The 26,422-nt window shown below is 36.9% G+C and overlaps 7 protein-coding genes across 8 annotated transcripts; 4 read left to right on the forward strand and 3 right to left on the reverse strand.

Moving 5' to 3' along the window:
• On the forward strand, positions 1-534 carry LOC107174324 (uncharacterized). The gene has a single exon (XM_015525110.1). It carries the CDS (start codon positions 1-3, stop codon positions 532-534), a length of 534 nt encoding a protein of 177 aa, XP_015380596.1.
• A 493-nt stretch (positions 535-1,027) lies between these two features.
• On the reverse strand, positions 1,028-4,636 carry LOC112496193 (uncharacterized protein At1g76070-like). Its single transcript, XM_052431621.1, has one exon. It carries the CDS (start codon positions 1,858-1,860, stop codon positions 1,267-1,269), a length of 594 nt encoding a protein of 197 aa, XP_052287581.1. The 5' UTR covers positions 1,861-4,636; the 3' UTR covers positions 1,028-1,266.
• Positions 3,917-4,255, reverse strand: LOC107174322 (uncharacterized). The gene has a single exon (XM_015525105.1). It carries the CDS (start codon positions 4,253-4,255, stop codon positions 3,917-3,919), a length of 339 nt encoding a protein of 112 aa, XP_015380591.1.
• Positions 4,637-4,789: 153 nt separating the features above from the next.
• On the reverse strand, positions 4,790-14,040 carry LOC102617026 (DNA-directed RNA polymerase II subunit RPB1). The gene is made up of 14 exons (XM_006466965.4): positions 13,714-14,040; positions 13,176-13,439; positions 12,223-12,522; positions 11,980-12,138; positions 11,018-11,179; positions 10,706-10,926; positions 10,481-10,622; positions 10,070-10,405; positions 9,690-9,976; positions 9,022-9,280; positions 5,830-8,933; positions 5,511-5,582; positions 5,266-5,322; positions 4,790-5,157 (listed from the first exon to the last, which is right to left on the reverse strand). The coding sequence occupies exons 1-14, from the start codon at positions 13,795-13,797 to the stop codon at positions 5,022-5,024; spliced, it is 5,583 nt and encodes a 1,860-aa protein (XP_006467028.1). The 5' UTR covers positions 13,798-14,040; the 3' UTR covers positions 4,790-5,021.
• Positions 14,041-17,047: 3,007 nt separating this feature from the next.
• On the forward strand, positions 17,048-17,798 carry LOC102616726 (hypothetical protein). Its single transcript, XM_006466963.4, has one exon. The coding sequence runs from the start codon at positions 17,195-17,197 to the stop codon at positions 17,573-17,575; it is 381 nt and encodes a 126-aa protein (XP_006467026.1). The 5' UTR covers positions 17,048-17,194; the 3' UTR covers positions 17,576-17,798.
• A 2,235-nt stretch (positions 17,799-20,033) lies between these two features.
• LOC102616431 (hypothetical protein) lies at positions 20,034-21,470 on the forward strand. Its single transcript, XM_006466962.4, has 3 exons — positions 20,034-20,347; positions 20,824-20,954; positions 21,061-21,470. Exons 1-3 carry the CDS (start codon positions 20,114-20,116, stop codon positions 21,203-21,205), a joined length of 510 nt encoding a protein of 169 aa, XP_006467025.1. The 5' UTR covers positions 20,034-20,113; the 3' UTR covers positions 21,206-21,470.
• A 914-nt stretch (positions 21,471-22,384) lies between these two features.
• On the forward strand, positions 22,385-25,650 carry LOC102615950 (probable prolyl 4-hydroxylase 10). 2 transcript variants are annotated; one of them, XM_006466961.4, is made up of 8 exons: positions 22,385-22,867; positions 22,956-23,037; positions 23,455-23,552; positions 23,670-23,767; positions 24,141-24,270; positions 24,364-24,551; positions 24,765-24,853; positions 25,342-25,650. In XM_006466961.4, the coding sequence occupies exons 1-7, from the start codon at positions 22,674-22,676 to the stop codon at positions 24,836-24,838; spliced, it is 864 nt and encodes a 287-aa protein (XP_006467024.1). In that variant the 5' UTR covers positions 22,385-22,673; the 3' UTR covers positions 24,839-24,853; positions 25,342-25,650. The 2 variants fall into 2 exon arrangements, with proteins under 2 accessions (XP_006467024.1, XP_006467023.1); XM_006466960.4 differs by having other exon boundaries at positions 22,388-22,867; positions 22,953-23,037.
• The last annotated feature ends 772 nt before the right edge of the window (positions 25,651-26,422 follow it).

Genomic DNA, 26,422 nt, shown 5'->3' on the forward strand with positions numbered 1-26,422 from the left:
ATGCCACTGATGCAAGAAGACTCAAAGCATGAAGATGTTGTCCAAAAGAGGTGGAAACCACCTCCAGCAGGCTGGTTCAAAGCTAATGTGGATGCAGCAGTGAAGATTGATCAGCAAAGAACTGGATTGGGAGTAGTCATAAGGAATCCAGAGGGCAAGGTTGTAGCAGCAGCTATGAAGACCACAATATTCCTGGATAAAGTGGATTATGCAGAAGCTGAAGCAACTCAGTTTGGGTTGGAGATAGCAGAGCATGCAGGCTGCATTCCAGTGATCATGGAATCTGATGCGCAAGAGGTTGTAAGCTTAATGTTTGGTAAAAAAAGTACAAGAACTGAGATTTTCTGGGTTGTAGCCGAGGTTCATGATCAGATCAAAAGGTTAAAGCATGTAAAAGTGCAATATACTCCAAGAAATTGTAATAGTGTAGCTCACTCGCTTGCAAAGCTAGCACTAGAACTTAATGATTTTGTATATTGGGTGGATGATATTCCAGGCCAAATTTTGTACTTATTCACACAGTTGATGGAATGAAAGTATTACTTTCTCTCAAAAAAAAAAAATTGACAATTTGGTCGGATCTTCATGTTTTGAATATAGAATAATCAACTTATCATTTGGGGTTAATTCATGCTCTAACCCCGGTAAAAATATGGGGTTTAAATCATCACATATGGACTCTATTATTCCTCTTTTAATAAAAAAAAAATTAGATAGAGATAAGTATTTTTTTTTCAATAAAGTAAATGTGTTTGAGAATAAAAATTTAATTGTACCTAAAATAGTTCTTGATCTGTCCTTGTAGAATCTCTTTTACATATGGTTAAATTAATAATCAAATTAGTATTAAGAAAATTGTAAATCAACATACATCAATTGGTTAAATTAATAAAGTCTCTTTGTGAACTTCGTGATTTTAATCAAACTGGTCGCTTAATATTTCGCAAAGGGAATTGAAAGCAGCACGTGTCATGTTTATTCATCCATTACTTAAAGTCCATGCACATGGAGACAACATTTTAACCAATCAATATACCATTGAACTCCGATAAAAGCAAAAGAATCGATTGATTTCCTACATATAGATACTCGCACAGTACTCATGAACATCACTAAATTTTAGTCCCAAATTGTTGGAATATCAACCAATTAACAAGTTAAAAGACAATATCACCACATACATGTAAGAGGCCAAAACAACCGCACGAGACAGTGGGAAAATCGTTACATTTGAAGAGGAATAGGAGGATCCTTGTTTCTTCTCTTTTACAAATTAACTTCTTTCCTTGGCTTTATAGCATTATTGGCACCCTTCACCTTTCCTTGTTCTTCACAATTTTCTTCGAATACTCTGCAGCCGAAAAGCTCCAACGAGCTGCCGCTGCCACGACCACTTGCATGCTTATTAATCTCACTCAAAGAAGGCACTCTTTGAACCACTACCCCAGGTCCACTCCGATGGTCACGATCAGCAACATCAACTTTAACACCGCCACCATTTTTATTAGCTCCCTTGGCGCTAGCGGCCTTGAAAATTTTCATCATAATGGAAACTTTCTTCTCTTCCTCCTCTTTTACTATTGCATGTTGTGGTTGCTTAAGCCTATTGGGTTTGCACTTATTCTTCTTCTTGATGACTTGTCCCATGCATGAGACTTTTGGTGAGGCTGGCTCCTTTTGTTCGAAGCTTGAATTCTTTGGTTTTCTTCTAGCCTCCTTTGGAATAATGGGTATCTTTCTAGTTCCAGCTCCAGCTTTGACTGGACTCAGTGGTGGGCTTATTCGGAACGTCAATGGGGTCGCTGCTTTTGGCAGCAAGGCCATAATCTTGCCTTTTATTTTCCATTTCCTCTCCAGCATAATTCAATATCTATTTTGTTGCTGCTGGCTGCTGCTGCTTAACTACTTCTAATCAAAATCGAACAGGTACTTTGTGCTTGGAAGCTTTTAGATTAAGATTGAAAGAGTTTACTTGACAGGGTCAATATGTTGGACACAGTCTGTGGAAAAAGGTTTCTGACTTATGGATTAATGCTTGATTCCTTAATGTAACTTTTGAATAATTTCCTTGATTCCTCAATGAAACCTTGTAGCCGGCAGAATTAATATTATTATTATTATTCTGAGGACGGCATTCTGAATATATTTATGCCGCTCAAGCTATAGTAAAAACTAACACCTTCAAAATTCACATCCCAATAAATTTATCATTGTGGACCTCTTACATGTTACTATATGAAAGAAAATTAATAGGATAAATAAGTAACCTCTTAAATTACGATAATTTCAATTATGTCATCATACATATGTCACATTATTTTATATACAAATTTTGTTTCCCAATTTGTATAATTATTAATATTCTCTCCTAAAACAACTTGTCAATTATATGAATTATTGAAAAGTAACACTTTACCATATTAACTTTTTAAAAGTAACAATTTATTACATTTTTTTCAATTTACAATAATTGATCATGGGATGGATCAATTACAGGGGTAATATTGTCATTTGCTTGTCATTGTAAATTTAAGCAGAAATGTTGTTTCGTACCAAGAGTAAGACAAAATTATAAATTCACACGGCATTGATTTATATAATTTTATTTTTATTTTTGGAGTTATTAACTAGGGATAAAATTGATATTTTACAAGTCGATTAGCATAAGTGACGGAAACGTAGTAAATTGTTATTTTTAAAAAGTTAATGAAGTAAAGTGTTATCTTTCAATAATTTGTGTAGTGATTTGTTATTTTGTAATACTTAGCATAATGAAAAGATATTATATATATTGTGAGGGTAATGAAGTGCTGGGACGATATTACACCACATTGTATATTAGTATAATACTTATTAAACTAATACACTATATGGTCTAATAGCGTTCGCATACTGACTCTATTAAACTCCGTATGAAAGAAAAATGAGGGCTGTCACATGAGAGATTACATATATATATATAAATAAATGAGAGCGCACATGCATGAAAATTTTTATTTATACTAAATGACACAGATAAATAATGACTTGAACACTGACTCTATTAAACTATATGGGTTAATAACGTGTTGGCATGAAAAAAGAAAAAGGCACCTAAGAAGGACTATTTATAGCATCCTTTAATGTGTGTTGAGTGTGTGCGTGTATAAATATGGCATCCTTGTATATGTATGTATATATACAAGTGATGTTAGATAAAAATATTTAGAAAAGTTATCTCAAATTAAACTTCGTAAGTATCCTTCTGATATTTCGAAACTGGAAAGAGCAACCTTGCATTTAACCGGTAGGATCTAGGAACTTTGAAAGTCAAAAGTCCCAAAATTAGTATTATGGACTATACTTAATTTGTAAATCGTTGTCTCACTCTAATTTCTTTCAAGATCTTTTCTTCAAAATTAAGTCTAATATGGACTGTACTTAAAAGGTAGCTTGTTATTAACTCCGTGATTGAATTGTGTCATGCAAAGTCTAAATATTGTTGCTTGGAATTAGGCCTTTAACCACTATAAGCTCATTAATTAAGCTTGTAGGTTAACCTGGTAATTAGAAACTCAACAAAGCTGGACACTTAAAGTAACAGTAGCAATTCAACAAGATGGGGATCGAACCTCGCTCCCGCGCAGTTGGTGACGATCGATGGCCATTTTGGTAGTGGAATATCAGACCAATGAAGTTGGAAGTTCGTAATGATACAACATTGCAATTAGAAAAGAGTTGTAGGTACACAGCCAATTTGCAAAAGGTTTTACTTTTACATATAATTGAGGAGAAACAGGAAGAGCATCGTTTCTTTTCCTTCATATGTTAACTTCTTTCCTTGGTTGTGCAGAACAAGGCATGATCACCTCGTTTACTTCCTCTTGATGATCTAGCTGCTCATATCCTCCAATTCAATTTCGCCAACCCACCACCATCACAGGCTACTCCCATATTTCGTCATCCGACGCAAAGGAGGCCTGTGATCAACAATAACATCATCACATTGTTTTCCTCCCTTGAAAATTTTCCTCGTAGAAACTCGTTCATTCTTCTTCACATCTTTAGCAGATAACACTGGTGTTGTGTCCCGAGCTGGAGCTGGGTGCAATACTTCCTTTGGTCTGATCATGTTCTTCTTCTTCTTGTTATTTTTCTTGTTCTTCATGTTCTTGACTTGCCCCATGCATGAAACGTTCGGTGACGCTGGTTCCTGCTGTTCGAAGCTCAAATTCCTTGGCTGTCTTTGAGCCTCCTCTGGAATTATAGATACCATGGGACTACCAAATCCTTTTCTACCAGCAGCTGGACTGAGTAGTGGCGACAAGGGACGCAGCTTTGGCCAAGGATGCCAGAATCTTGCTTTTCATTTTAGATGGTCTCTGATGGTCTCTCCACACTATTTATCATTCTCTAAGGCCTCATAGTTGCGAATGCTTAAGGTTCAAAGCTTAGGAAACAGATAGGCGCAAATAATTCTTCGGGTCAAATAAGTGTGAGTTGTAACCGGCCAGCACTTGACATTCGACGTAATATCCCAGTTCTCACACTTGCTCTACTAACTTTTCATACTGAAGTACAATTAAACCTCAATTTAAAAAAATAATAATAATAATTTTGCCAATAAACACCTTCAATCAGCCCCCCAAACCACCTGTAAAGCTTAATTTTAACAGTATTATTACAATATGTCATCGAAGATTGCCCACAAAAACACGTTTCCTCGATTTAAGGAAAAAAAAAATTATTGTGTAGCATGAAAATCCTCCAAAACTGTGTACACTGAATACTAAACATTTACAACATAGAAGAAGACCAATCTGCAAATAATTTTATCAGCTAAATGGAAAAATAAATTATACAAACAAGTTGTAAACTCAGTAACAATCTCTCAATAAACTTGAACTGTACTGACTCTGATTTAGAGTCCGGCCTTTGGAATGATAGCATTCAGCAGTTAAAAAGATAAAATAACAAAATAACACCCAATGAACTGTCACGTCCGAGTTTTCTCTCGGTACAACACCTCAGGCATTCAAGCCTTAACGTGAGCTCTTGTCACCTTTGGTGTTCTTGTCATCTTTCGTCGCACTGTCATCTCTATTTGTTTGTGGTGTATACTGACTAGTCGACGATGGGGAATACCCCGGTGCACTGGGAGAGTACCCAGCACTTGGACTTCACAAAAGAAAAAAGAATTGTAAGAACAAATTGATTAAAAGCAATCTAAGTTTTAGTCAACATTGCAGAAAATTTTCTAGAACTTGGATTTCAATATCTGCTTACCTATACTGAGGTGAACTTGGGCTATAGTCTGGGTTTCCACCTCCAGCATTATATGGGCTGCAAAGTAAAAAGAAAAGCATTAAGGAAGGAAAAAGAAAAGCATTAACGCACGCTAATCAGTCCATATCTACAATAATACTATATTGGGGACCATGACCACTAAAGCCATTGTCAAGGCTCAAACCAAAAAGGAAAAGATGCATGTAAGATACAGTCAACATCACAAATAACATGAATAAACTTACCTGCTAGGGCTGTATGTTGGGCTCGAAGGAGAATAAGAGGGAGATGTCGGTGAATACGAAGATGATGTTGGACTGCGTAAAAAGAAAAGTTGCTTACAAGATACATCAACATAATCATCCAGATATAATAATGTTAAAAACAACAGAGATAAAATCATTAATAATTTAAACCCATCCAAGTCCAATCCCCAGCTACAGCAAGTCTTAGGTTCAACAGATATTTCAGTATATAGAATTCTATCAAAAACAAGACCTAATAAATTGGATACAGCTTTTAACACAAACATTAGACTTGACCACATATCGCACTATGGCTTACCTGTAATTTGGAGATGTAGGGCTGTACGGACTGGCAGGAGATAATCTTGGACTACTTGGTGAGTAGGCCAGCGACGGACTGTATTTGGCAGACTGAGGATTGTAGCTTGGGGATGTAGGACTATAGGTTGGTGAAGTTGGGCTATAACTTGGTGAAGTTGGACTATAACCAGGAGAAGTGGGGCTATAGGCTGGTGAAGTGGGGCTGTACGATGGAGAAGTGGGGCTGTATGACGGTGAGGTAGGGCTGTACGAAGGTGATGTTGGGCTGTAGGAAGGAGAGGTTGGGCTGTACGATGGTGAAGTGGGGCTGTATGCAGGTGAGGTGGGGCTATATGCAGGTGAGGTGGGGCTATATGCCGGTGAGGTGGGGCTATAGCTTGGTGAAGTTGGACTGTAACTGGGAGAAGTGGGGCTGTAACTTGGAGAGGTCGGGCTGTAGCTTGGGGATGTTGGGCTGTAACTTGGGGAGGTTGGGCTATAGCTTGGTGAAGTAGGTGAGTACGATGGACTGGTAGGAGAATAGGCAGGACTGGTTGGACTATAACCAGGAGAACTTGGACTATAAGTTGGTGAGGTAGGGCTATATCCAGGCGAGGTGGGACTGTATCCAGGCGAAGTTGGGCTGTATCCAGGTGACGTGGGACTGTATCCAGGAGATGACGGACTGTAGCCTGGTGATGATGGGCTGTATCCGGGTGATGAAGTAGGAGAGAAGGCCATTCCACCAACATAAGGAGAAAACTGGGCATCCGTGACCGGGGACAGACGGAGATTTGGGCTAAACAAGTAACCTGGAGACATCATGCCATCATGATAAGGAGTCCCAGACACCGGAGAACGAGCAGGTGTCATGCCAAACTCCAGACCTTCCATATAACTAGGAAGCTGAAGTTCGATGGCATTTTTCAGCATCTCATCATTGAGATACAATGAACAGTCTCCTGTCCCAATAGGCGCAAGCTGACCTAACATTATATTCTCAGTGACCCCCCTCAAATAATCTGATTCTGCAAAGACTGCAGCATCAAGAAGAATGTCAACCGTTTCTTCAAATGAACATCTCATCATTGGTCCAGTATCATTCCTGTTGATGCCATGACGAGTGATGGCCATCAAGTGGCCTCGATAGGTCATCGTATCACAAAGTATAGCCAGATGTCGGTAATTCACATAAGAGCCATCAAAAGATATAACTACTCTCAATTCATCCAATAGCGCCCGACGAACTGCCTCAATTCCTAGTACTTCAATTATTTCAATCAAGTGATTGCTTGTTGTCCTTCTCGCATCAACATCTTCATGACACATAACGGCTAAAAGATTCACACCTTCAGTATCCAGCATCCACTCATCTTCCGACTTAAATCCTTCATTATCATCATATTTGGTTGTTTTACCCTTTTTAATAAACACCTTGTTGATATCAGGGATACCTCGAAGAGCCATTTCTGTCAGCATGTTACTCTCAATCTTCTTCAAGAAAACATCATCTTCAGCTGATTCATCATTCAATTCTCCCTTTGGAGCTTCATCATTCATTATGCGAATACGAAGGATGAGTTTATCAGCATTATCATCATTGAATATGCAAGTCAAATCATCATCGAACTCCTGATTTATCTTCTCAGCAACAGCTGCCATGCTTAATTTCTTATCAACCATCATTTCCCGATTCAGCTCTATGCGAAGCAACCAAGGAGATATTTTTTCAGGTGCAATGTCCTCGTCTGGCATCTCATAGTAAGACTTGACAAATTCAACATCCTCTTCAATAATTGTGCCCATGGGATCTGGATCATACCATACTTCTGTAGCTTCAGTAACACTACGGAGAGTAGTGTACTCTAGTGCACATTGAACATTCTTGGCCCTCTCCTTAGTTGAGTTAACGCCAGGTTTCAGAAATACAGAGAGTGAAGGAGTTTTGATTTTCTTAGCCACATTTATAATTTCCCTCAACCTTGGAACTCCTAGAGTGACATTCTTTGCGCTCACACCAGCATAATGGAACGTATTAAGAGTCATCTGGGTGGCAGGTTCACCAATTGACTGTGCAGCAACACAGCCAATCATTTCCCCAGGTGCTACTAATGACTGTAAGAATCGTGACTCAATTTCACCAATAACCCACTCAAACGCTTCACGGGTAAGCCTGTGCTCCTTCAACACCCTTTTACTGGCAAAAGTGCTACGGAGCAAGATATTAAAGAAAAGGGTGGCATTCTTTTGGGCTTCCACACTCAATGGATCTTCACCAGGAACAACTTTCAGCCTCTCCTGGAGCTTATCAACAGCTTCGACTACTTCCATTGGATGCATATCAGAAGGCCTTCGCGGATCAACCTTGAAAGTCTTCTGCGCATTCCAGATAAGTCTCTTAAGGTTAACAGGGAGTGGCCAAGAACTATCACCTGAGGTTGCTATCTCCGTTGCAAGCTGGTATCTATCTGCTTCAAGTTTCTGAACTTCTGCATCAAAAACATCTCGTAATTCTTTAATTGTTTTCAAATCATCAATATATTCTTGCAGCATATAATTCGGGTTCCAGTTTTCTTCATCCATCTCAAATCTGAAAGCCTTATCAAATTCTGACTTTTTCATCTTCAAAGAATCAAGTGTCTGTGATTCTATCCAGACTGAATCCATACCATCTTCGCCATAGAGAAACTGGATTACATCACCCAATGAGTTCCTCACAGTTCCATCATATTTTACCATTATATCTTCCATTGCCTTCACTAGCCGCCTCTGGATGTATCCGGTCTCAGAAGTCTTCACTGCAGTATCAATAAGACCTTCCCTACCACCCATAGCATGGAAAAAGAACTCCTGTGGGGTCAGCCCACGCAGGTACGAGTTCTCCACAAACCCTCGACTTTCTGGCCCATAATCATCTTTAGTAAAATGAGGCAATGTCCGATCTACAAACCCAAATGGGATACGCTTTCCTTCCACATTCTGCTGCCCCACACAAGCAGTCATCTGTGATATATTGATGAAACTTCCTTTGGATCCAGCTGTCACCATTGCCTTAAGATTATTGCTTTCTGATAAACTCTTCTGCGCGCTACTTCCAGCTTCATCACGAGCTGTATTCAGAACCTGAAGAATGGAGATATAATAGTATGAGCTAAAGGAACCAGAACAAAAGAGTCAGTAAAGAAGCAATTCTAGACTTCTAGTTAGGCACCTGGTTCACTTTGTTCTCAAATGACTCCATCATAGTCCGTCCAGGCTCAGGCTCTAAGCTTTTGTCTTGGGCTTGCTTAATAAGGTTTTTCACATTATTCTTTGCTTTAGAAATGGTATCGTTGATAGTTTCCATTGTTTTTGCATCAGCAATTGTATCTCCAATTCCAATACTAAAAGCATTCTGCAAAAGCCAATAGTTAACAAGCCACTGTGTATGTCCCAAGAACTTGCGAGCAGCATCTGGACCAACTTCCTCCCTGTATGCATGAGACCAAAATAAAAGTTTAAAAATTGTAGAATTTACTAAAAACAACGAAAAGCATTAACAATGGTGTTATACCTGTCTCTCTCCTAGTATTTTACATACTAGACATAAAGCAGAATAAAACTTGGTAGGGCTACAGCTTATGGTTTTTTCCACTGTTACATGTATGTTCTTTCTCCAAATATATTCATTCAATATTTATTTTTTGGCTCCCAAACTAATATACAAGCATGGCATGCCTGTTAAACATTATTTTCCTTCACTATGAGCCAAAATGATAGATATTGTGGCAGGTCTCAATCACATAACTAGAATATCCAAAATTCTAGGTACCTCATACTTTTGACTACAATCTGCAATGCTGAAATATCTCTTGTTAACCATAAACCGAAAGGACTTACCAAATAACGTGTATAAGACTTCCTGTGGATGTGCCAAGGGTCTTCTTGCAAAGCGTTCCAGAAAGCAGCTCCCCTTTTTCTATTCGAACTAGGGTATCCCCTGCAGTGAGTATACCCTTGTCATTGTCTGCATGCCAGGCAGCCGTTCTGAATAGATTTATTTGCTTAGGTATGATCAGATTAAAAACTTGTTTCCCAGTCCAAAGAGGCCGAGGTTTTAAAATTGTGGGTTGAGGAACTTTCCCATCAAAATCCTCCCACCACATCAATATGTTCATGAAAACATCCTGCAGAAGGAAGTGGAAATCACACTTGAGTATCAACCAGGAAGAAATAACATTAAAGCAACCTAGCCCAAGTGAAATAGTTATCACTATTACCTTCTCAATGAAGGTATCTCTTTTAGTAATTTTACGGCATCCCAAAAGTGTATCCTGGACGATGCCCATTACAGGCCTATTTGATTGAGGAGACACAATGCATTTAGGCACCATCATTAACTCCAAAACTTCTGCTCTAGTTTCAAACGACTGAGGGACATGCATGTTCATTTCATCACCATCAAAATCAGCATTGTATGGCGATGTAACAGAAAGATTCAGGCGGAAAGTTGAGTATGGCATGATCTTGATTCTATGTCCCATAATTGACATTTTATGAAGACTGGGTTGACGATTAAAAAGAACAAAGTCCCCATCATTGAGATGCCGCTCCACCTGCAACCACATCAGCAATGGTTAGCACTTATTATGGAAAGGCAATAACTATTTCTAAACCAGTCCGAACAGTACCTTGTAACCAAGCTCCAAGTGGTGGTCACTACTTTTCTTCAAGTAACGGAGATCGAGCCTTTGACCATCATCTCTTATGATATATTTGGCACCGGTTTTTCCAGGAGGAGGATGGGGCCCATATTCAACAAGCTCTTTTAACCTGTTATATAAATGAAAAAGCTTCCAATTCAACATGCATCTAAAAATAGTAGAAAAAAAATAGCAAATTTGACGCACACATACCTTTCAATGTTATACGGGGTAACAGTTTCTGGGTAAGTCAGATTTAATGCAATGCTCCATGGCACCCCCAACTGATCAATGTTGATAGTCGGGTCTGGTGTTATAACCGTCCTGGCAGAGAAATCAACACGCTTCCCCATCAAGTTACCCCTGATGCGCCCTTCCTTTGCCTTAAGCCGACTACAGATTGATTTAATCGGTCTACCTGATCGCTGAGTAGCCTGATCAACAGAGAATAAACCCCAGCAATAAGTAGAGATTGAAAATATGCATATGCATGCAACTTATGCATGTGCATGTTAGCAACCGTACCCTTGGCTGCCCAGGCAATTCATTATCAAAATATGTGGCTATGTGAAACTGCAACAATTGTGCAAACTCGGATATGATATGTGCAGGTGCCCCATTCCTCTCCTGTCTCCTCAAATTCTCATTGTGCCGAATGATCATTGCCAATTGATGAGTCAAATCATCCTATAGTTGGCAATAACAAGTAATCAGAATATATATAGATAGATAGATAGAAAGAGTGAGCGAGAGATAGTCATGCTCAGGTACAAATGTTTGCACTCTTTAAAATGTAGATGCAGAGTTTTACGATGTTGTAAGAATGCACATTTTAAAAGTGTGCCATCTACATCTTTATATATGTTTATATATAAAATAATTCTCCAATGAGGACATCCTCATTTTAACAAAGTAAGGATGCCACTAATAGAAGAAAAAAACCCACAGATTTCAGCAACAAACAAAAAAACAGACTCCAATGTGTTCAAATATGTATTTTTATATATTTTAGCTGCATCATCATTTTGTTAAAGTGAGGCTGCAGGCCCTGCCTGACCTGCTGACCCTAAAAACACGAGCAAACAATTGTCAAAGTGGGAGCAGCAATATAGTCTTTCTCTAATAAGGACATTGTCACTTTGTTGCCACTGAAATTAAAAAAAGAAAAAAAAAACAGATATTTCCATACATTAGAGCCTCCTCTTTTTTATTTTTTATTTTTTGCTTGTTAGTGTACAGAAATCTATGTTTTTTTATCTGTTAGTGACATCTTCACTTTGTTAAAATAAGGATGTCCGCGATAGAGAATTTAATTACTATTATTATTGTTGTTGTTGCTGTTGTTGTTGATGTTGTTGTTATTCACCTTAAGAATACTTGAACATTAATTAATAAAATTTCATTATTGCACCGTAAATTGGACAAAAGTTGGGATTAAGGTAACAATCCTAGAAAAGTGAATACAAAAATATGAAATGGGGACTTGCCTCACTCCTAGAGGAGGTATCCATCATCACCGAGGGCCTCACTGGAGGTGGAGGAATTGGAAGAACCTGCAGAATCATCCAATCTGGACGAGCATACTTAGGATTCAATCCTAAGAGTTGACAGTCCTCATCGCTTATCCTCTTTAGAACACCAAGAACCTGAAATCCAGTCAAAAAAGTTAGAATCACGAAACAAGCAGGTGAAAATGAGGATAGGTATATACTGAATTTGGAATGAGATACCCTTTCAGCAGTAAGTGTCTGCTTTCTTTCAACAGGTTCAGGAAGTTGTTCCTGATCATCATTCTTTTTCCTCTGAGCCTTGTACTCCGCAATCATCTTCATGCCTTCAATAGTCAGCTTTGGTTGCTGAGCACCACAGCCACCCTTGTTCTTTTTAAGAGGTTCTTCACCATCTTGACCAGGTACATCAATCTCATCACCACCCTCACATTTAGTTTTGTTTTTGCATGCATCCAAAATCTTTTTAAGCCTGTTCTTGGGATTCCTAATTTTCAAGGCTTGCTTAAACTTGTGATCGTCCTGCTTGAACAAGAAGTAAATCATGCATGAAGCAGAAAATAATATACTAGAATTCCAAGGGAGGAAGAAGGAATAAGGCATACAAGGAATAACAAGATTCATCTCATCAACCTCATGAGAAACCAAATAGAATGAAAAAGGGAGGATTATTCCAACAGTTTAAATAACCTAGTCCACATGGAAGGCCTGCGTCAAAATGCATATATGAAAGCCTACCACAATCCACTCCAAAACCATAACTCGTTTACAAATCCTGTTTCCCAATGTCTAATGGTGAAATTGACCACATCTATTTTTTTAACTGCACAAGGTCAACCCTGCATGCATGAATAAAAAATTATTTACATCTACCTAATCAAGGTTTGTCATATGTGTGCCAAATGATTAACATTTAAAATGTCCAATTTTTCAGTTTTTAAGAATCTAACGAGTTCTCTGAAAATGATGCAAATGTCTGATATCAAATACTATTTGGAATCCCCTGATGCTAGCAAAAAAGCCAAGTAGGAAAAAATTCAATTAAAACCCATTGTGATCTATAACTACTGATAATCAAAATAAGGATTTTAAAATCAAGAACCAGAATCCTTCTACGAAGAAGGCAGAACAAACACAATATCTGCCTTAAAAACACAACGAATGGTAAGGGCTACCTCATCAGCAAGAATTTTTGAGCAATTGAAGCAAACAGATCGCATGATGCTGAGCACAGTCTTCATAAACCCTATATGAAACATCGGCTTAGCAAGCTCCAAATGCCCAAAATGACCAGGGCACTCCGCCATGTTGGCCGTACAAGTCTCGCACTTCATCTTTCTGTCAATTGTACCAAGCCTAGGGTCACTCAAACCTCCTGGCTTCGGCTTCCCTCTCTCGGTAGTTTCACCATGCTCAATCTGTACCACTGACATTTGCCTCTGTATAAACCAAATAGCAATTATTCAATCAACCGTTAAAAAAATTATCAACTATCAAGAACCATTTGCAGTGTCTTCAGTGTCCAAAAATATCATAGGAAAAATGATACAGAGAAAAAAAAAAAACACATTTTCACAACGAGTAGTGAAACCAGTGCTCTTCACAAGCTTCAAAAGTTCAATTTCCCCCTTTTCCTCCCCTTTTTTCCCGTTTATCCTCAGCAACCAAACAAACTACTAGGAATTACAAAAGAGATATTCGAGAGGAAATTACAATTTCATCGGGACTGAGAATGCCGAACTGGACCATGCGGACCTTGGCCACCTCCGCCGGGGAGTATGGAAATCGCGTATCCATGGCGATCGAATGTAGAAAACCCTATTCTAGGGTTTCTGAAAAATTGGGAAGTATAGTTTAATTATTTAAAAAGAAATTTTTTACTTAATAATAACTTATGTTGTTGCTTTTTTCCTCTTTTCTCAGTTTCTATTTCGTAAAAACTTTTTGGGTTGGTTACCGTTGTTATTTGACACAGAGAGATCGAGGGATATTGATTCGATAGAGGTCTCTCTGAATCCTCTGCGATCGAAAGAGTGAAAGTGCTATCCCCAAAGGCATATTTATAGACGAAACAAGCCGCCTAGGTCACGAGACCGACCTTGTTTAAGTGGACTGACTAAAATACCCTCTTGCAATTGCCTTGATAGCGGCCAAAAGCCCAAAAGAAGACGGAAATTGGAGAAGGTGTTGCTTTGAAACGGACCAGGGAATGGATTTTTCAATCCTCTATAGAAACTCATTTTAACACTTTTAAGGGGTTTAAAAAAATAATAATAATAAAATAGGAAAGCATGTATCTTACTTCATCAAAGCTTCTTAAATTAAATCTGAGTTAATTTATTACAACTTTAGTTTGAATCCCGCATCATTTAGGAATAAGATAAGATCTCTTGTTTATTCAATATTATTTCCACAAACATATAGAACATTTTCTATCAAAAATTAAAATAAAAAACATATAGGACATTTTAGATTTAACCACCTTTTTTATATTTATTAACACGTGTAGTATGTTGTATTCAAAATAATAATATGATTATTTTGAACAATTAGACTTGGACAAGTTGTCTAACGAGTCACTCATGATGGACTAACCCAACCCAATCCAACTTGACCCATATAAAAGTAACCATTACTTTGACAATTATTGATACTAGTGTTTATATAAAGAGAAGTTGAGGGGAAGTTGAATATGGTGGAAATCGCTAACTTCTCTTCCTCTTTGTTTTCTCTCCTCTATATGCAAAATAAAAAGAGCATAGAACCAATTATAGAGATTTGAGAACTCATTGATTCCAACCTCATCACTTATCCTCTTCGGAACACTAACCACTAAAAAAACACTTAATAGATGTCAACGTCATGAAACATGTGGCTTAAAATGAAGATATAATCATATTGCATGTGGTATGAACGAATGAGTTTCTTTTAAGAAGTTCAGGAACTTGTTTCTGATCATCATTTCTTTTCCTTTAAGCATGGTAGTTGGCAATTATCTATTGGATTTTTAACTTAGTATTGTTGGATTTTAATCTAATGTTGGACTTATATGTGAATAATTATGTGTTATGAACTATTATATTAGGGCAAGCCTAATTAAAAGTAATCTATTAAAATTTTTAGTAATATTGACTTTAATGCATCGGATAGGGTGTGTGCCTTTGATGTGCAGAGACGTAAGGGTAATTTATGTTTTAATGTTGGGTTGAAATAAGAATATTTAAATATAACAGAAAAGTTATCTATATAAGTGATCATGATCCTCAGGTCACATATATCATTATATTCTCTGCTTGCATCATATCATCAGAGAGAGAACGCAGAAAAAATGAAAGGATTCTCTATGAGAATGTGTTGATCTGGAAGACTAACAACACAACTCTAGATGGCAATTAAGTATTATAGATTCATGTATACTTCCACATCTTTTGTTATTGGTTATTGATGACACAATATAAATGTTTCTTAATAATAAGTGATGGTTTTTACCAAATGAATTTCTTGTTCTAATATCATTTTCATGCCTTCAATAGTCAGATTTGGTTGTTGAGCACCACAACCATCTCTTCTCTTTCTAACAGTTTATTCACTATCTTTATCAGGAACATCAATCTCTCCATCACCTTTACACATAGTTCTCTTTGTGCAGGATCCAAAATCTTTCTAAGTCTATTCTTAGAATTCCTTATTTTCAAGGCTTGCCAAAACTTATGGTCCTCCTGCTTAGATTACAATGAGATCACACACGAATAAGTTAATAATGGAAGAGCATATAAAACAAAAAGGGGACAATAATCCTCCAAAAAGGAAATTTTAGCAACTTCATTTAGATAATATTATGAATTTCCTGATGCAAGTAAAGAACCGAGAAGGAAATTTTCAATAATTACTCATGAATGATAATATAACCTATGGTAACTTACTATCAGTATTCTTAAGGAAGATCCCAGATAAATAATGAAAAAGTTCAGACCAAAATCAAATGCAGTACCTATCTAAAAACCATAACAAAGTGGAATGTTACCTCATCAGTAAGAATTTTCAAGCAATTGAAGCCAATAAACAGCATGATAATGACAACGGTCTTCATAAACCCAATGTGAAACATGGTTTAACAAGCTCCAAGTGACTAAAATGGCAAGTCTCACAAATCATCCTTCTATCAGTCCAACCAAGCGGAAGATCGCATAGACCACTTGGCTTTGGCTTTCATTTCTCTTGCATTTCATTGTGCTTGATCTCTACCTCCGAATTTGCCTCTAAATACACCGAACAACAATTATTATCATAGAAAGCATGGAAGAGTCAGTTTAAAAGATAAACTGTAGTCTCAGTAGATGCGACTAAAAATATCCTCATTTCAATTTACTTTCTTTGTTCCATGTACCAATTCACTAATCAACAAAACATTCTTTTTATCTATTTCCATGTGCTAATTCATTGGTCAACCCAACATTAAGTGAAATCAAGTATTTAGCAAATACTTAGACTTTAAAAATTGTTATTATATCTCTTTATCGTTTTAAGTGATAATCAATGGTTCATTTGTAGTTTATGTGAAAGTTTTGTTTTTTTAATAGGTTTTATTTGGGAGTATTAAAAAGATTGATAAAATTGTGGTAGTTTTGTAATGTCTAGCTCAATTTCTTCTATAATTAAAATGACTTTAGCTTAGGGGGTTATCGATGGCAAATGACTGCCATTGGTAGGAAGCTTTCTAAAGCTTTTGTCTGCAGATATTGTCAATGAGGGAGAAGGACTGAGTGATATTATTTGCAGTGTAAAATGGCATAGCAAGACCAAATTCGACATGGATACGGATACCCACCTCTGCACTTGGTGGTGTTTCTTGATTGCCAAGAAAAACTCAATACGAGTCCCTTCTGTTGGAACCGCACATTTGGGCCAACTCCAACGGGCACTTTATTGGGCCAAGTCGCACAACGCAATTAATAGTTGGGCCAAGTCGCACAAAACTGCCGCCGTGATCAACCGCTTGTCACTTGTAGAATGACAGCCTTTTCAACCAAGAACCTTCTAAGCCGCGGAAATCGTCAACTTATAGCAAATCGACAACTAGAAAATTCGCGACAACGCGCTTTTGGATTTCTTTCCTGTCCCCTTCCTAATTCAATTCTATAACCATCGTTTATCACCCCAATTCACCAAACATTCTCAAACTGAGAGAAACCAGATGGCTTCAATTTACAGCTGCAAGGAGTGCGGGACAAATTTGAACCTGAACACGAGCCACCTTTATCCGGCCACCGTCTACTTCCCGGCGGGCAACAAGGGCACTTTATCTTTTGCGATGATCGATAGCACCAAGTTCAGGCTCGAGAAAGAGGACAAGATCAGGCCATTTTTTGAGACTTTAGATTACTGGGGCATTCAAAGAAAGAGGACAAAGATTAAATGCAATAACTGTGGCGCTCTTCTTGGTTATATTTACGACGATGGGCCTCCGGCTGTTGATACCCCTGGCCAGTTTCATTTTGGACCCAGTCAAGTTATTCCAAGATATCCCAGATACCGGTTGAAGACCAAGGCTCTTCGTATCTCGACAGAGACTTGAACTGTTTGGTCCTCTGTTTATTTGATTGTCTTTGTTCTTAGGTTGTATAATTGATGGGGTTTTGGTCATTTTCATGTTCTTGTAAATATGTTGATTATTGATAGAAGGGTTGTTTTTAACTACTCAAATCGTTCTGGATTCTTGTTTATTGTGTTCAATATGTGCTTCGGTGTATCTGTAATGGATGTACGCTAAATTGAATTTGGTTTAAGAAGTTCTTTCATATCTTCTGTTTATTTTTAATGTTTTTCTTTCGGGCCTGCAAATTGCGAGCTGTTCTATTAGGGTATTAGAATAGATTTATGCTTCAAATCCGCTTGGGATTTTTAAAAACAAAATAAAACCCTGCTAATTTGTTTAAGGTGATTCTTGTGTGTGAAATTTACCATGAAAATGAAAATGATCAAAGCTTATTAATCAAGTCTAGGAACCAAGTACTCGCATCCATTGCCAATCTGGATTCTTGGATGGTTAAACCTATTTTATCCAATTGCTTTCTGGGTTTTGGTTTCTGTTGGATGAACTGGACTTCCTTTCCTTTTGAAAAAAAAAAATGAAATTACTTTGTCCCGATCGCATTAGATTGACTTGTAAATGTTGGTTTGGATGAACATTTCTTGGAAATCGAGAGTCAGTCAATTCAAAACCTGTAAAATTTTATTGATAGTGGACAAAGTTTATCCATTTCCTTTTTTTTTTTTTTTTTGAAGAAAAGAGTATTTATCCTTTATGGGAACCAGCTAGTGCATCCGTAGACTCTCATGTTAATTGATGGTTAAACTTATGAAAGTCAACTTGTATTCCAAGCCTTATTCTATTCTTGCTTTGAACTCAATTGGTTAACGTTTGTTAGATTTTTCTTGGCACTGGAAGCATTGGAGTTTTCACATTATGGAATTTAGTTGTTGCGTGTGCTTAGTCTTTTTTAACTCTACATTTTGGTGAACATCTATGGATTCTCCCAAGCAAAGAACTGCAACTTATAACATAATTTCTCAGACTCGTTTAAACCATCGGAGTTTTTTTTTTTAAGGTATTAAATTATTTGATATCCGAAAATCAAAGTGAGTCCTGACTAACTCATATTTAAGTCAGGTATGACCACTATGACGACAAAATTCTCCCAACAAATATTTAACACAGCTGCATTCTCAAATTTCGAACTGAGGACCTTAATTAAGATAGAACAATCGCATGCTAACTGATCTACGCACTTTTTGGTACTGTCGGAGCTACTTTGATTAACCGTATTGAATGATAATCCAGAAAATTGATTGCAAAGCATTAGTTATTCTATGTTTCATTGATAGGTGTTCTTTTTTGAAATAAATGTATCTGATTTTCGAGATTTCCTTGTCAATTGGTTATAATTATCATTGTAAAGTACATTTTTACGGAAAGTTTGGTTGTAGAAGTGTTTAAATTGTGGCCTATATGGTCTGCAAACAGTTAGCCAGTAGGCAGCACCTTGTTTATGAGATCAGAATTGATTTTCAGGTTCATAGAATGCGCTTTAATCATTTAAGCACTTTACTTGGACGCCAAAACTTTTTTCGGAAGTAGATACCAATTATGCCCTCACAATTTTTTTTTTTTAATTGGAGCACTGTTATCAAATTTGACAATTAAATCATTAAGTGCACATCTAGATACTTAATTATAAATTAGAATAAATGAATGAGTTTGATTTCTTGGCATTACAAGTTAATAGAATTCTCGAATTACCACGGAAGTGAATATATGCTGGAAAGGAAATAAATGCAAAGATAAAACAGAAAGGGAAAAGCAAAAAAAAAAAACAGATCGAAATGGATTATTTTCATGTTCGCGTAGATGAGTTGATTATTGATAAGACGATTGCTTTTTTAATTTCTTAAAACTACTTATGGGTTCCCGTTCTAGTGTCCTTCTTCTTCACTTGATTTGGACAAAGTCAATATGTGCTTTTTGTGTTTACGAGTCAACAAATTTTAGACCTCGGTCTACTTTAAGAATCCTGCATCTATTCATGGTGATGATTTTGGAGCGAAATTTACTTTCTTTTTTCTTTCTTTATAATATGCTAAAACAACAAGTTGCATTTAATTATTAATCCAGTCTGGGAACCAACTAACGCACCCTTGGACTTATCTGGGTCATTATATGAATAAACTTATTTTATTCTTTTGAACTAAGACTCTCTTTTAATTGGATGCTCTATGCGCCAATCCGTCAAGCCTTGTAAAAGTTTATTTAGAGTATCTTTGGCATTGAAAGTAATTGGAGTTAATGAATCCGCGTCTTCAATATGCGCTCTTGGTACTTCTTGAAAATTTAGCTTACATATCTGCCAGTCAAAATCTGCTAGACAAGCTCTTCGCTTGCCAAGAAGCCACCAGGCTCAGCATTCCATAGTTGAAAGGTAGGTTTGATTATTAGCTCTTGAAGGGTTTGCTTTATAGTAGTCTCTACATAATATTAATCTTTATTTCTCCTGTTATATTGTGATGATCTGAAGCTGTATAGTGCTTGCTAAATTGGCAGAAGAATCCTGTGAGAATGAAGCAAATAAACAAGGAAAAGGAAAGTGTTGATTCAAAGACAAAAAAGGTACTTCCACCCCCGCCACCTCCACCACTGCCACTTGAAAAATTCTGGGTGAGGAAGGCTACTCCAGAGAGTATAACAAAGCAAGAGATTGCCAGGTTTTGGAGGCAGAAACGGATTGATGAAGAGGATCATCTCCTTGCTGCTATTAAAGCTGCAGCTCGTATCAGGGCCCATAATCTCTCGGTAAGAGCTTATGCTGCACATGTGATGTGATTAAAAAAATTAAAAAAATAAAATACTTGTGCTGCTCATAACAATTTTAGGATCGCAGTGTCACATTCACAACATAATTTTATTCATATGAAGAGAAGTCAGCAGAGAGAGGACGTGACTTAGTCGTGCATATAGCTTGTATTAATTGATGTGTACCCTAGTCAAATAACATTTTAATTGCCAGGTAGCTGGAGGTCCTTTTGGGATCACAGTTACCGGAACTTGACTAGGGGAAAGAAGCACTGAAAGGTTTCTCGTGAAGCAATCTGTTGGAGGGATGATTTCACAAACTTTTGTGCACTTCAAATCCCAGTTACTTCCCAGTGTTAAATTACTGCTACTTGATGGCCCATTTAAGCATATAATAGACCCCAAAACTAGCCCATACCGAATTCTTGTATGATTGATCATTTGAATTCTGACGCTTGTCAGAAAATGATGTATAGGAGGAAGACTATAAGCTGTTTGAAGAATCCTTAAAGTATGATGATGACGGAACCACTGAGGAAGTTGTCCCTGATGCCAACAATAGCAAGGAAAGCAAGAACAATGAAGTTCGCGTTGGAATTAAGGACTGGTTAGTTGAATTTCTATATTCACGAAATTTGATACACCAGAATTCTTGTGAATTGGAGACTGTGCTGTTAAGTTTAAACTGACATACTTTTAACCAACATGAGCAGGTGGACAAAGAGCAAGTATGCATACTTGAACCAACCGGCTATTGGGTCAACGGATACTCCCAAGAAAAGAACTTCAACTTACACACCCAATTGCTTCACTTATAAGCCAGTTCCCCTGCATTCGGCATCTCTTGGAGTCTTTTAGACTAGCGGTGCGGCTGTTGAATTTAAATTTCTTCGGATTGTGTTATTTTATACTGTGATATTAGATTGCAATGCTTCATTTGTTGTATGTTTCAGCGAGAGTTGTTGTTCTGTTTCATAAGTGTGCTTGCACACGTGTAAGTTGTTGTTCTGTTTAAGAATATTTTCTCTGCAGGTTTGGTCGTGTCGAGGTATTAAACTGCTAGTCCTATTTTCCTTCTTGTGCATTCTAACAGCAATAAAAGTGTCTGCTTTTGTTATTTTAATCTAAACAGAAGCATTTATTCATTACCTACTAATATGTATTAGTTATTAGTTATTACCATGTCTGGAGTCTACGGAAATACTCTACACTTACCGCCCAATTTTTAAAACTGGAAATTGTTTACAATCACAAGATATATGCTTATTGGCTAGTTGACTCTTGCATTTTTTTTTTCAAGCTAATTAATAATGCCTTCTAATAATGGACGTTTAGCCATTGGTTCTCCATTATCACAAAAGAAGAATATAACACAAAATAAACAACATTTAAAAAAAAAAAATCTCACTTGACCAACTAACTAATTGTTTAATTGTACTTAAAAAGAATCAAACATACATCATTATTTTACTGAAGTCACCCGTCGAACGGGGTATTGCTAAATCATATTATTTACGTTAGCACACATTGACTGGTTATCTTAGCAATTTATTTTTTTCAAAAGGGCATAACATGAATAGAAATTAAATTCATTCCTCTCAAAATCTTAGCTCAATATGAATGAAAATTAAACTCCCTCAGTCATTCATATGTACAAGTTCATTCCCATATTCATCGAAAATTCAGAAACAAAAATCAAAATTTAAAACACAACCCTACCGTATGAATGAATATTCTTAATAATTAAAATAATTTTATTAGAATTTTTATGTGAATTACCTTCTATTTCAGCTCTTTTTACATATATATGTGTGTGTATTAAACATTTGCTTAATGCTCTATTTTCTTTATTTTTAAGGTGAAAAAGAAAAACATATTTTGAATTCGATATTTGGAAAATCGTTAGTTCTTTTTTTTTTTAATAAATGATGAGGAGTAAACGGGGACAGAATTGTAAATACAAATAAACTGAAATACAGAAAAGTCAAAACAGAAAATGCTCTTGAAATGCAGCCGCGTAAGACAAATTCTCATATTCGCCGATTCGCGAAAACTTCTTCATTTTGGTTTTATTTTTTGCATTGAAAAACAGCAAAAGGCCCCCAACTCCAATCTCCTCAACGCATCTGACATCACGTCAAAGAAAAGGGGAAAAAAAAAAAACGCGTACGTAACAGACAACGTGCTCACAAACTCATTTCTTATACGAAGCCTTTAACGGTTGCACTTCCGTCCAGATCTCGCTCTTTAATTTCTAGGTTTTGCGGATCGGATTTGAATTTTTTTTCACTAGTTTTGGAATTTCGATAGTGGAATCGGAGAACCAATGGCGAAACCGAGGTATTCGCGATTCCCGACGCGAAAATCGTCGTCTTCGACTTTGATCTTGACATTGCTGATCATGTTCACGTTCGCGATTTTGATTCTTCTCGCGTTCGGGATCCTATCCATGCCTAGCAGTTCCGGCGATTCGCGGAAAGCCAACGATCTCAGCTCCATTGTACGCAAGTCTATGGAGAGGTCTCTTTTTGTAATTTATGCTTAATTCTTCGAGGATAATTTCGTAATTTATGCTGAATTGTTTTGTTTCTTTCTTTCTTTGTAGAAGTGAAGGAGATGAAGGGAGAGCAGAGCAATGGGTTGAGGTGATCTCTTGGGAGCCTCGAGCTTTTGTTTATCATAATTTCTTGGTGAGTTCTTTTTCTTTTTTTTTGGTTGTTTTGATTTTCTACAATTGAGCTTAGAAATGCTAATAATTTTGACCCTTTGATGTGATTCTCCCTCTTCATTCTCATTCAGTCATGGCGATTTTCAGAATGAAATCCATTAAGCCTTGCCTCTTATTTTGACTTTTGATAAACTTGGCGGTTGTTTGTGATTTCAGCTGGCATTATTGATTGATTACGCTTCTTGAAAGTAAATCTGATCTACTATTGATTGTTATGAATTATATTGAAGTATCTGTCACAAGAACAGCAGTACAATTGGCTACTTGGCTTGGGTGTTTTGTTTGTATGCATGTGTGGATAACAAACTTGGGATCTTGGGCCCAATTTCATTTGATTTGATTTGCTCACATACTGAATTTGATCACCTTTTCTGCGCAGAGCAAGGAGGAGTGCGAGTACCTAATCAATCTTGCCACGCCTCATATGAGAAAGTCGACTGTTGTTGATAGTGATACTGGCAAGAGCAAAGATAGCAGGTGTGTATAATTTAAATTAAATCTGGTTGTTGGAATTTTTCTGACTTCCTTTCTGCCTTGCAGTTATGTATCTTCTACCTTGTAAAACAAGCATTTGATGTATCACTAAATATACAGGGTTCGGACAAGTTCTGGAACATTTCTTGCTAGAGGACGAGACAAAATTATTAGAGATATTGAGAAAAGGATTGCAGATTTCACTTTCTTGCCTTTAGGTATGCAGTTTAAGTTTTCACTTTTCTTTTTTTATGTGCTTAAGAAATGAATTTGTTTCATTGTTGTAAAATCCTTTTGTGTTTCTTTTGCTATCATTTCCTTGATAACAGTGAGATATTCCTGGAAGGGAAGCCCCACTTAAACCCTGAGTAAGAAAACAAACTTGGTAAAAAAAAAAATCCTATTTGAGGTTCGGGGGGTTCACCATCGGGGCTAGCATCATTTCACTTTACTTAATGCACCTTCTCCATTACAGTCCATTGTCAAGTTCTATAAATATGCTCCACTTTTATATTCGAGGTTTAGTGTCTATTTGTTATTTGGGGTCACAAATTACGTTGGCTGATGCTTGAGCTGACAATGTACATATAGAGAATGGAGAAGGACTTCAAGTTCTCCATTATGAAGCTGGACAAAAATATGAGCCTCACTTTGACTATTTCATGGATGAGTTCAACACCAAGAATGGGGGGCAACGCATGGCTACGGTGCTAATGTACCTGTAAGTGATATAGTTATCTACATTTCTTGGAGTGTATTATTTGTAAGTCCATAATTGTTCTTCTGATGATTTTCTTACTTTTAAATCATACAGCTCAGACGTTGAAGAAGGAGGTGAGACAGTCTTTCCTAATGCCCAAGGGAACATCAGTGCTGTGCCTTGGTGGAATGAGTTATCTGAATGTGGAAAGACAGGACTTTCTATTAAACCAAAAATGGGTGATGCATTGCTTTTCTGGAGCATGAAGCCCGATGCCGCTTTAGATCCTTCTAGTTTGCATGGTTAGTTGGAGTTATCAATTACATGCTTGTCAAGGTGTTCAGTTCAAGTTCAGTAATATGCATATGGACATGAATTAATATTTATTGAATGAAGAGAAAAATCCCATCAACTTTTTTGCTGAATTGATCAAAATGATCCTAGGAAAGTTGTACCCGAGTTCATTCTACACAAGACATTATGATCTGATGAGTTTGTTGTCTGTCTTACACCAGGAGGTTGCCCTGTGATTAAAGGCAATAAGTGGTCATCTACAAAATGGATACGTGTGAATGAGTATAAGGTTTGAACTACTGGCTTAAAGGTAATTGTTGTGTATCTTATTCACTACTTTGCCAATGATTGTGGACTAGTCGTCATAAACAGCATCTGACTATAGTTGCTGACTACAGAATGAACTCATTGATGTCTATACAATTTTGTTCTTTTAGACATTTTGTATTTGATATACTTTGCTTCTTGTATCTAAATACCTGCCACTGAGCTTTATATTATCCACGTCTGCATTTTTAAATGAGATACCCATTTTTAAAAGAGTTACCCATTTGAATTGGATAGGATAGAATATGGCTGTGTGAATAGGTATATTAGAGGTTTTATGCTATGCACCCTGATATTGAGAGGAATTTCCTTAAAACATTCGTGATGACCAAACTAGGATAATAGAATGTTCTGCAGATTGGTGTGGTTACATGTTCTTTGAATTTATACTAGTTGAGCAGCTCAATCTTTCACTTCTTACTTTTCAACTACAATGTCCTCTTATCTAATTTTCTTTTTCCTTTTTGACAGCTTTTAGTTTCTGAGTTCTCACATCATTGAAGCAAATTTGTAAAGTCTCAGCAAAAGTTCCAACGAGAATTGGGCTTCAATTATTAAAAAGATGACGTCCTTCTGCCCCTGCTAACTTATTTTTGTTTTATTAAGTTGAGAGCCCTCACGTATTGCCGCCCACATAGAATAAAACTTTGGAAATTTACAAGTATTCCAGGTGTCAAAAGATTTAGGACATTTTAGTTGCTGTTGAGCTAAATGTGTGCTTTGATGTAAAATCGACATTTTGTGTTTGTTTAATATGGCATATGGTTCTTTTATTATTTAGTTTCTTGTCTTAGCTCTCTCTTTTTCTTCTGTTTTATTTGTTTGGTAGTCAATTATCCTCATCACCAATGTGGGAATTAGGGTTTTAAATTCAGAATTCAAGGGTTAGAAAAGTTTAGAACTTCTTTTTCTTTTCCTGATTAAAAAAAAAAAAAGAACTAGAACATTGAATTGCTGATGTTTACGATCACTGAAATTATCATCATATGGAACTTGATTTGTTTCTGCCAGTTTGAATCGGACTGGTTGACACATGCATTCTGGTTTAATCTTGAGAGTCCAGCTCTTTAAGGGCATTCTACCCTAAGGCAAAAAAGCCGGAAACCAGTGTGAAAATTGCCATTTGGGCCTTTGGCCCATAGCATATGGTCTGGTCTAGTGTTTAATGCCGAAAACCCGCCTGGGCTACGAGGTGATCCGGCCGCCCTGACGTGCATATATATTTTATCTGGAATTCTCTCTTTTATTTGTGTTTTTCCCCTTCTCTGCCTGGGTAAACTAACGAAAAGGCCGAGATGACCATAATTAAAAAATAAAAAAATACAAAACTCAATTTTAACCAACCATTAAACCAAAAAAAAAATTCTGTCCATTTTCGTAGTTCTATACAGATAAAAAGACATCATATAAGACCGTATACTACAATAATTCCTATAAATTAGGAATCAGCATATAGTATATTGTTTCTATTACATCACACTTTTAAAATCCATTAGCCTTACTGTGTTCTTCGGTTGACGCCACGGAAAAAATAAATTGACAATCATGCTCA

The sequence above is a fragment of the Citrus sinensis genome, chromosome 7 (assembly GCF_022201045.2).
Source record: "Citrus sinensis cultivar Valencia sweet orange chromosome 7, DVS_A1.0, whole genome shotgun sequence".
NCBI lineage: Eukaryota > Viridiplantae > Streptophyta > Magnoliopsida > Sapindales > Rutaceae > Citrus > Citrus sinensis.

Coding starts and splice junctions, on each gene's coding strand:
- LOC102616726 (XM_006466963.4), top strand. CDS start 17,195: ATGGCTTCAATTTACAGCTGCAAGGAGTGCGGGACAAATTTGAACCTG.
- LOC102616431 (XM_006466962.4), top strand. CDS start 20,114: ATGAAGCAAATAAACAAGGAAAAGGAAAGTGTTGATTCAAAGACAAAA. Junction 20,348..20,823: donor TCAGGGCCCATAATCTCTCG/GTAAGAGCTTAT, acceptor AATGATGTATAG/GAGGAAGACTATAAGCTGTT. Junction 20,955..21,060: donor CGCGTTGGAATTAAGGACTG/GTTAGTTGAATT, acceptor CAACATGAGCAG/GTGGACAAAGAGCAAGTATG.
- LOC112496193 (XM_052431621.1), bottom strand. CDS start 1,860: ATGCTGGAGAGGAAATGGAAAATAAAAGGCAAGATTATGGCCTTGCTG.
- LOC102617026 (XM_006466965.4), bottom strand. CDS start 13,797: ATGGATACGCGATTTCCATACTCCCCGGCGGAGGTGGCCAAGGTCCGC. Junction 9,281..9,689: donor AGTCTTATACACGTTATTTG/GTAAGTCCTTTC, acceptor TCATGCATACAG/GGAGGAAGTTGGTCCAGATG. Junction 8,934..9,021: donor TTGAGAACAAAGTGAACCAG/GTGCCTAACTAG, acceptor TCCATTCTTCAG/GTTCTGAATACAGCTCGTGA.
- LOC102615950 (XM_006466960.4), top strand. CDS start 22,674: ATGGCGAAACCGAGGTATTCGCGATTCCCGACGCGAAAATCGTCGTCT. Junction 23,768..24,140: donor TTTCACTTTCTTGCCTTTAG/GTATGCAGTTTA, acceptor ATGTACATATAG/AGAATGGAGAAGGACTTCAA. Junction 24,271..24,363: donor GCTACGGTGCTAATGTACCT/GTAAGTGATATA, acceptor TAAATCATACAG/CTCAGACGTTGAAGAAGGAG.
- LOC107174324 (XM_015525110.1), top strand. CDS start 1: ATGCCACTGATGCAAGAAGACTCAAAGCATGAAGATGTTGTCCAAAAG.
- LOC107174322 (XM_015525105.1), bottom strand. CDS start 4,255: ATGGTATCTATAATTCCAGAGGAGGCTCAAAGACAGCCAAGGAATTTG.